This window comes from Papaver somniferum, chromosome 9, assembly GCF_003573695.1.
Source record: "Papaver somniferum cultivar HN1 chromosome 9, ASM357369v1, whole genome shotgun sequence".
Lineage (NCBI taxonomy): Eukaryota > Viridiplantae > Streptophyta > Magnoliopsida > Ranunculales > Papaveraceae > Papaver > Papaver somniferum.
Window position 1 is genome coordinate 15,105,265 of NC_039366.1, and position 10,741 is coordinate 15,116,005.

A 10,741-nucleotide genomic window follows, 5' to 3' on the forward strand; every position below is an offset into this window, starting at 1 on the left:
GAGACAGACGAGTCCCGTGACTTGTTAACATTAATGATTTTGCAGTAAATTATAAGAAAGAAGACAAAGAAATAGAGAATGAGAAGGATTCTATTGAGATGAGTTATCTATTTACATGGATACAATATCATCTATATACATGGGAAAGGGAAAACCAAAATACTTATGTTTTTGGACCGCACACTCATGGGCATGGGCCCTTTAACACTCCCCCTTGTTCGGTTCGACAGAACTTCGTACGCAGTGCTTCACAAACAGTGCTTCAGATGTAGGTCTTCAAATGTAGTTCTCTTCTTGATGACTATTTTATCTAAGACAATTGCTCCATTAAAACTTTAACAAGGAAAAAACCCAGTGGGACAAAACCTTGGTACAACTCTCACATGTAGTACTTCACATGTTGTCTCGTATTTTACATGTAGTTCATCACATGTAATACGATCTTCAAAGATCGATGAGTCTAAGTTAATTGCCTCGTTAAAACTTCGTCAGGGAAACCCAAAGGGACAAAACCTGAACTAAAGAAAAAGAGGACAATATTAAGTAAACTTAGAATATAGTTGGATGCATATATGTTGCCTCATTAAAACCTTAACAAGGAAAAATCCAGTGGGATAAAACCTTGGTAAAACTCTTCACATGTAGTACTTCACATGTTGTCACGTACTTTACATGTAGTTCATCACATGCAATACGATTTTAAAAGATCGATGAGTCTAAGTTAATTGTCTCGTTAAAACTTCGTCAGGGAAATCCAAAGGGACAAAACCTGAACTAAAGAAAAAGAGTACAATATTAAGTAAACTTAGAACATAGATGAACTCGAATATGTTGCCTCATTAAAACCTTAATAAAGGGAAAAGAGTACAACGTGACAGATGCAAATAAAGTTGATCCGTTGTAGATGATCACTTTGCTCTGTTGAAGTTGACAAGTTGCTTCACAACTCCTAAGGCAGAAAATCCTCGTGGGAAAGACAATAGCCTTAGATAGGAAATTACATTCCCGACGTTTTTTGTTGTCTCATTAAAAACCTTGCCGAGCAACAAAAATCTGTGGGAAAAAGTAAACTCGGTGAAGGAAAAGAGTTCAACACACCTTTATATGCCCCCCCTGATGTCAGAAAATTTTCATTAGTCTAATGCAGTCAAAATGAGTTTATCACACTTAACTTTTGTGACTTGAATGTTTATAAGACCATGATGTTGATTCCGGAAGTTACGTTGTTAACAGACTATCGCGTTTCATTTCTTTGATTCAGATATTTTCAGTAATATCAACGGCGATGTTTATGTCTTCAGCGTTCAACATACTTGATGTTTATAGTGTTGGCTCGCTAAAAACCTTGTCGAGAAACAAAACCCTTTGGGAAAAACTATTCTCGATCGAAGGAAAAAAGCGTACAACACAACTTCAATTTCGAAGTAAAATATGTCGACATCATATCCTTGGATCCTCCCCCTGATGTCGGCATCTCCTCCTGATTACTTTCAGAGTTGTACCAGACAGTTCCTTCAGTCATGTACTTTTCGAAACTGAATATCGGTAATGACCTAGAAAATAGTCTACCGTATCTCCCCCATAATTACTTTCATTGGAGAAGAGATTATTTTTACTTCATAATCAACAACTTTTGGATTGCACTTTCATTAGCATTCCTTTTTATGTCTTTGCAGGGATAAAAAAAACTCATGTCAAGTGTTACTTTTAAGTACATGATTATATTTACTGTACCATTCCAATGACGTTGCGTTGGCGCGAGCTATATCTAGCTAACAAGTTCCATGAGGGTGTAAAATTAAATTGAGTATATTATTAATTATACTAAGTACAAAAATGCGTATATTGTACTTAGATATGGGAATTTCATCTCCCAATACATCTTCGTCATCTTCCTTTAGACGAAATGGTCACTTACTTACATTTGAACCTCGACTAATCGGGGGAGTGCTATCAGGATGCATGTCTTTGTTAAATTGCCTGAGAAAATTTAGACATATGCCAACTGGTGTAATAATATACCACAAGCTCAGTATTCGGTCGAGCTTTCCCCAGATTTTTCATCTTAAATTCGGATTTCAAATAACTTTTAAGGTCTCTTTTTACATCAAGAGTATACATCATGTCTGTACCATCAACATGAATAGTTATAATTCCAAATTAGGAACTTTCTTATGAATTCGCAAGGAGAAATAACTTACTTGTCTATCCCCTCCAAATAAAATAGTCACTTAGACGGGCATACCACATCCGCCTGATTGCTTGAATCTATAAGTGAGCGTTCTATCTAACTATAAACGTACTATGTGGTTTAGAGTCATTTGATTTGGGAAACAAAAGTCTATCAAGTAATTTTGTAAATATCTTTTATCTCTTGATTCTTTCAGAGATACGTAACAACCACATACATATGATGCATTTCAAGTTCTATTGAAATTACCAAGCTAACTAATTAGCGGAACTCTATAACGTTCATTACAAGTGAACAATTCCAGAGATTTGTGAGAAACCTCGCGCCACAAGGAGAGTCTTTTTACTTTAAGACTACTTTCTTCTTATTATACTTTATGACAAATTGATTATGTATGTCCAATAGGCTTTACACTTGGTTGGTTAGCACTACCACACCGAATACCCGTATATTTTCCAAAGAACTAAGTTCTACCTGGATTGTGCAGGCCAAATATGCTATTTATTTGAAATTAATCAAAATAAAGCATGGTTCGATCTCATTGTGCTCTATTTCTGGAGCAACTATTTATGGATTATATCATCACTGTGCACGCATGATCCTTCCATTGACTCATGTGTATTCTCATAATCCGTCAGGATTTCATTGTTCTCTGGAATCATTTAAAACTTCGGAGCGTCCTCCAGTATTGATTCATGGACATAGTCAGAGACAATAAAATGAGATGATTTCATTAATGATATGTGCCTTACTCATATACTTCCTTTCTAAGTGAGCATTGATCGAATCTAGTGGTCTCTCCATCTTCCTTTATGGAGCCACGGCCTCAACTACACTTCCACCAAGTGTAGTTGCAACTCCTAAGTCTATGGTGTACCCCATACTGAGGATTTATAACCTTGTAGGAATATTTGCAGCTGGTATGTGTGATTTTGTCACTTTAACGACATCAGTTCCCATTCTAAAAATTGATTATTCTTTGTCACTTCACATTTACATTTGTGGAGTACAATAATCAATATGAGACATAGTGGGAACACACCACGACAATTCATGTCGTTCCCTTAGAAAATACTTTTTCTTTCTTATCTCCCCCTAACGACGGGAAGACTGTCTCATTAAAGTGATAACCTGCAAATCTAGCAGTAAGAGATCTCCTGCCAAAGTTTTTAAAATGCGGATAATTGTTGAGAGTAAATATCCACCAAAATTACTTAATCATTTCGTGACCCATCATAGTACGATGTGGACTCATAATGGCACATATATACTGCAACCAAAATGGGTAAGAACACAAATGTCAGGCTTAAATTCAGTTACCAACTGGTACGCAGAAAAGGTTGACTAATATTGGGTTCTAAAACGAATTAAGTAAAGATGTGCGTAATATTGCATATCCCCAAAGCAATAAAAGGTAGGTTGGTACGCATAACCTATTCCTTAGACACCATCTGTAACCTTTGATGGTAGCCTCTGCGAGACCATTGGGTATAAGATGCTCTATATTGATCCTATTAAACATGCAATATTCATCAGGTCCTTTTGATGTAAATTCTATAGCATTAACAAGGGTGGTTAGCCTTTGCACTTTTAATTGTGTGATATGTGCTAGGAGTTTTCAAACGCAAATTTCTTGGGAACTATAACTAGTCCAAAATGTCAAACATTCACCAGATCCATCATTCACTTTAATGGTCCGCTTTCTGCATGAATATTTTTCTAAATTTCACCTTGTTTTCTATGTAATATGGAATTTTTACCATTTGCATCTTAGGATGGTCTCGATCCTGTTTTACTGAAGACATTGTAAAAATGAGTGATATGCTTTCTTACCTAAAAGCATAATGGGAAGGGGGGGTTGTGCATCTAGTAATTTAGAAAACACTTTTGAGAGATATGCCGTCACTTTGCATTCTGTCAATCTTTTTCCCATTTTCGTTCACTCAAATAAAGTGATATTTGTATGAGTTGTTTCAAAACAATCATCATGTCACAACCAAAGTTTCCTTATGGTTATACCCAACGTCTGTACGAGTCAGTTTCCAACATTTCATTGTCGGAGTCAATATGGATTCAATAATCCAAATATTATAGTGAATTACATTGCACTAGATTGACTCATTAGTTTCTCTAAAATATATTTTCTTCTAAATATATTGGAGATTACAAAAGATGCAATCAATTACATTCTCATCATTTTGATGCTCCACATGATATCCATTTGCATGGGTTACTTGGGGAATTTAACAAGGTGTGATTATCTCTTGGTACATCTAGAGATTTTTCGACGTCTTTGTTCTATCTTGAAAAAAAAAATGGGCAGTGTTGCGCTCGATTGGCCAGGCAAAGTTCTTGTTGCCATTAAAGTTGATGTGAAAATTGGTTGTTACTATGATATACATACACATTACATTGTATATACCAACACCTATGACCAGATGCGTTTCCAACTCTTTTATTTATGATGGGAGCTAGAATTAGATTTTAGCTGATCCCATGTTCAATTGATACTTATACTTTGGTGTCATTACTACCGGGGAAAAAAATATATGTCCCTTTTCACATGCTTTATATGAGTCGGTACGTCTAACCCTCATTAATTTGGTTTTTTTTTTTTCATTTCCAATTTTGCTACATTTAGCTTAATTTGAGAAATTTCTTTATCTCAATATTCCAAGAGAATCTCACTACACATGTCAACCAATTACTTTAGGTTGAATACATTCCTAAAGGTAGTACTTTTGTTTTCATACTTCAACATATTCCGGTTCGTTAGTATTATGGATGCAGTAGAGAAATGAAATTTTATGACTCATATCAGCTTTTGTGAGTTCTTCCACAAAAATTGGAATACATGTGATTTTATTTGAACGTATGTTTTGAAACTACCGACTCTTTAATAGTCGAGCAAGCGGATTACATCCCACAGAACATTCAAATTTGGGAAGAAAATATCAAATACACAATAATGGTGCTCAAGTACTTTTAAACCCCAAATAAATATATTTGCAATAGAGTTGGTACAACCAATTAAACAATAGACCACATTCAACTATAGTCAATTTCATATTCAAGAGAACAAAATAGCATTAAGTTCAAAATTCTTAATGATTGAGATCAACAAAAATAATTTAAATTGACCCTTTATATAGTATGGACTTATCTTAAGAAAAAAAACAGAACTAGGCATGTTCTAAAAAAAATAAAATGATCCCATCAGGTATTCAATGTAAAAACCCACATTGGTTTTAGTTACATACCTCACATTTCTGGTTCCCACCGTATATATGCAGAACTGGTACAAACTTACTCGCGCACGCCCCAAAACCATCCTGGAACTGGAACTGGACCCGAGTTGGTTCGTTGGATCGGGGCTGAGTTGGTTCGCTGGATCGGGGCCGAGTTGGTTCGGGTTAAAGCGAACCAATCTCCATGCGAAGATAAGAACACATTGAATCCCAGCGTATGAACAAAGATTAAATTAATCTTACAAAGAGCACTCATATTTCATCGATTATTAGTGGGTGTCATATGAACAGGCTTTCCTATTTCACCCATTTTCTTTTGGGACAATTTTTTTTGGGATTGAGCAGACAACAGATCCCCTTTACTTCTTTCACGAACAACAGATCCGTTTCCCAAATCCCAAATTACAAACGATTAGATTAAGAAATAAGATTAGATTAATCAAAGTAATGCCTAAGCCTAATTATAATTAGTACATACACAGTACCACAAAATAATATACAAAGTAATTTCTGATTAGAAACGATAAATCAAAATAACCCCTAATTCTTAATTAAATCAATTTTCACTTAATTCCTGATTAAATAAATTTTTGCCACATATTTAATATACCCAATGTATATGCCAAAATCAAGAACAGTGAAAAAAAAACACAAAACAGGTCCAACTTATTTGATTTGATTCCAGCGATTTCCACATTAGCTTGACGTTAATCCGTGTAGTAAAAAAAATAGAAAAAAAATCAATCCATCTGATATAGCTCCATGGTACAACATCTTGCATGATAACGTTTCAGTAAATTATAAGGAAGAAGACAAAAAAAATAGAGAAGGAGAAGGATTCCATTGAGATGAGTTATTTAGTTACATGAATACACAAACGGAAAACCAAAATGCTTATGTTTTGAATACGCACACTGGCATGGGCCCTTTAACCAATGATCAATTTTTTTGGTTATTCATACCATTGTTGACCTTGTCCCATGTAAAGACTGAGCCCCTTGGTACGAACGAGACCCGTGTGATACCTGAGACCCGTGTGATACCTGAGCACCAGTGGTACTAGCATGCAACAAATGAGAATTGCCATATACCAAATTTACCCTTCCATCTACTACACCGGTACCGGACTTATTAGCAAGATCAATTTTAGCCCATGCCTAGTGACTCATTCCACTGGTTCGTTTCCTCCGGGGATTAATTTGGTTTATGGAGGTGGTAGTATTGGACTCATGGGTCATGTTTCTAAGGCTGTTCATGATGGCGGGCGCCATGTTTTAGGGATTATTCCAAAAGCTCTAAAGCCTAAAGAGTTAACTGGTCAGAGTGTTGGAGAAGTTAGAGTTGTTTCTGGTATGCACCAAAGGAAAGCCGAGATGGCTCGTCATGCTGATGCTTTTATTGCTGTTCCTGGTGGATATGGTACCTTTGAAGAAATACTTGAAGCCGTTACTTGGGCTCAGCTTGGAATCCACCGTAAACCCGTGGGACTTTTAAACGTCGATGGGTTTTACAACTGGTTGTTGTCTTTTATAGATAATAAAGCAGTTTCTGATAGGATTATATCTCCTTCTGCATGTCGTTCTGCATGTCGCATTATCGTTTCTGCTGAAACTGCCAAGCAATTGGTGGAAGGACTTGAAGAGTTTGTGCTAGAGTACGATGAGTTAACAACAAGTTTGGTATGGGAGCCGGAATCAACAACAGGAGTTTCTACGTAGTAATGATACGGTGGTTCAATTATGACTTCTGCACTTGGTTATCTATTACACTAATTCTTTAATGGTATTTCTTTTGGAGGTTTTGATAGACTAGCTAGTATATAGTTTTCTTTTTAAATGTTCATGCACATAGTTAAATGGTTGATATACTATGTTTACTTGGCCTTGAGAAGGGAGGAAACATGACTCGTGGTTAGTCGAAACAGTCCTGCCATTTTAGCCAGCAAGGCCAGGTTGTTTAAGCTATAGGTCTCTAATACCAAGTCCACTTCAACTTATATACGGTTCTCTTGTCCTTATCACCTCCACAGAGAAAATTCCTTTTATATTTATTCAATCTAGTTAAAATACCTTGGAAGTTTCAGCATTAACATCACATGATTTGAGATAGGGTCTAGAACCGATATAATTAAGATTGACCTGGTTATACCTACCGTGTTCAAGGTCTTAAGATTTATTCTACTCTGTTGAAGTGGAATACCAAGATACTTACCTGGAGCTTGTGTAACTTGTACCTTAAGTGCAGTTGCCATACCTATAGAAAAGCTTCAATTGTTTTGGAATTTTCATAAGTGCGCAAAGTAGGTTTGGCATCACTTATTCTCTGTCCAAACCACATGCAAAACTTGTCTAAAATAGCTATGGGGTCACAAGCATTCTTATAACTAGCTTTGAGGAAAATAATGCAATCATTTGCATACAACGAATGAGATACTGCAGGAGCAACTCTATCCACAAAATACCGGTAAAATCTTGCATCCTAAATCCGTCATTGATGACTCTAAAAAGAGATTCCATGCATATGATAAACATGAAGGGGGACAAAGGATACCCTGTCTTAAACCATTAGAATGTCTAAAACTCTTACTAGGAAAACCATTGATCAGAAACTGAAAAGATTCATTGTTAATCCAACTCCATATCCAATTATCATATCCAATTAACAAAAGTATCGGCAAAACCAATACTTTTTATAATCTTAATAAGCAACTGTCAATTGACCATATCATAAGCTTTGTCAATATCTAATTTCAAAGTCATTCATCCCTTTCCCCCTTCTTATTCTTAAAAGAATGTATTATTTCATTACATACCACAGTGGAATAAAGGATAGATCTACCTTGTTAAAGCATTGCTCGGTTTCAACCCAAAAGTTTTGCGATCTCAAGCTTGTTGTGAATGTTAAGTGATCAAAACTATATCTTGATTTTTAGTCTACTAAGTCCAGTTTCGGATAGGCTAGAATTGTAGTTGAGTATCAAAGACCACCCTTCAAGACTGAAGACCGACAATGACATTTTGGAGAACTTTTATATCAAGTATGTGAAGACCGAACCATTCTAGTATACTCACTATACCATTACTCTATCTATTGAGACTATGTCGTATGACTTATATAGTAGAATCACAAAGAACATGTTTCGAGTCAAGCTTGTCTTGTGAAAGATTTTTTGAAATATATATTTATTTATTTTTGAAACAAAGAAAGAAAACATCTTCATCAGCCGAGAATATTATATAACTTCTTGTTAACCTTCCTTTCACCCCTAACAAGATTTTCATACGGTTTAGGGATGCTACATTCAAAATCAAAGGAAGATTTCCTAGCTCTAGCATCAGTGGCTATTACATGAGCTATATTGTTTGCTAGTCTTTTAACATGACTTACTTCAGAAAACATAAAGTTCTTAAGTAGTTGCCTTATTTCATCTACATAGCCTTGGTTCGTCCAGTGGACTGTTGGTTTGGCATCACTGATAGATGTAATTACATTTTTATAATCAGATTCAAAGATAACGCTGCGGAGATTAAGTTCGTTGGCCCAAAGAACTTCCTGTTTCATTGCCCAGCATTCCGCTTTCTCTGGATCTAGTCCTCCATTTGAGTATCTGCCCCTTATGGCTCTTGTTGTTCCTGCATGATCTCTGAGAATTAGACCAATTTCTACATCCTTATTATTATAATCAAATGAAGCATCCATGTTTATTTTGAAACTGTTAAAAGAAGGCGGGCACCATTCAGGTGGAGTTTCTTCTATCTGTAAGTTAGACTGACTTAAAACCTCTAGCATGCATCGGTTTACCATTTGAGTAATATATGAACATATTAGCCGACAATTCAGGACCTTGGTATTGAAAACCTTAGCACATCTGTTTTTCCAGATATGCCAAGATATACACATTAATGTTGAGATCCATAGTTGGTTCTCCTGAGAGCCTGTTTGAGTAGAGGTAAACCAACTCGATATCCAAGATATTATCTCAGTGTGCTGTGACTGCATCCCTGATATATTTACATTCATTACCAACCAGATTCTTTTAGCATGATCACATTCAATTAATAAGTGTTGCAGAGATTCAACTTGTGTTTCACAGAAAGGGCAAAGAGTTTCTATATTTGTTTTGTAACCACTAATTTTCAATCTGGTAGGTACTATGTTCTTTAAACATTTTCATATGAATAGTTTTACTTTGTGTGGAACTTTTGTTTTCCACAGTTTTTTCCAAACAATTTGATGGACCTGTTGGTTGCTATTATATGTGGTGGGAGTTAGAATTTTGTAAGCCGATTTCACTGTAAATTCTCCAGTTCTATTTGGGGTCCAAATCATTCTGTCTTCTCCATATTGAGGTATATGCATCTTGAGAACTAATTCTATAATATCCTGTGGAAAGAGATCCTTAACTAATTGTGTATTCCACCTTCTGGGATTAACTAGTATAAGGTCAGAGACCTTAACAATCCTAGCTGGTTCCCTGTAATCTTCTCTTGGAATTGGAGGACCATCCAAACCTGTAATCCACTTATCATACCATACTAAAGCTTTTGTTCCACATCTTATTTCCCATTGATAATATTTTCTCACAAACTTCTAACCCTTTTTCTATTCCTTTCCAGGAGGAGTTATTATGTTGTTTCTATAGATGCAGAAAGTTACAATGAGGAGCATATTTGTTCTTCATATTTATAACCAACTGCTTATCAGACTCTGTACAAAGACGCCAAGCTAGTTTTGTAATCAGAGCTAAGTTATATTTCTCAAGATTACGGAAATCCAAACCACCATGTTCTTTAGACACACATAAAGAATCCAAAGAAATAAAATTTATTCCCTTGTTATCTTTATGACCCCACCAGAAATTCCTTTGGAGAGAGTCTAACTTCTGCAAAGTATTTTTCGGAATTTTGAAATTGCTCATGTAGTGAGCAGGAATGGAATTCAAAACCGTTACAGCCAAAGTAGTCCTAGCTGCCTGATTAAGAGTTTTTGAGTTCCATCCTTGAAAGCGATTCTCGTAGGCCTCTTTAATGGATTTAAAATAATTAGTTTTAGATTTACCCAAAAGTATAAGGAGATCTAAATACTTCTCTGAAGAACATAACTTTTTGACTCCTAACTTGTCAATAATTTCTAATTTAACTTCCTTAGTAACATCTCCACAGATGAAGGCTGATGATTTTGAGTAATTAATCATCTGGCCACAAATGCTTCCAAAATGTTCTAAGATATCTTTAATAATTTGGAGACCTGAATCTCAGGCTTGAAAAAACATTAAGCAATCATCTGCGAATAAAAGATGATT

The 10,741-nt window shown here is 35.6% G+C and overlaps 1 protein-coding gene across 1 annotated transcript; it reads left to right on the plus strand.

Moving 5' to 3' along the window:
* Window positions 1-1,338: 1,338 nt before the first annotated feature.
* On the plus strand, window positions 1,339-7,157 carry LOC113311444 (cytokinin riboside 5'-monophosphate phosphoribohydrolase LOG7-like). Its single transcript, XM_026560282.1, has 2 exons — window positions 1,339-1,357; window positions 6,631-7,157. The coding sequence occupies exon 2, from the start codon at window positions 6,669-6,671 to the stop codon at window positions 7,155-7,157; it is 489 nt and encodes a 162-aa protein (XP_026416067.1). The 5' UTR covers window positions 1,339-1,357; window positions 6,631-6,668.
* Window positions 7,158-10,741: the final 3,584 nt, after the last annotated feature.

Bases quoted from the DNA above. Each gene is read 5' to 3' on its own strand.
- LOC113311444 (XM_026560282.1), top strand. From the start codon at position 6,669: ATGGGTCATGTTTCTAAGGCTGTTCATGATGGCGGGCGCCATGTTTTA.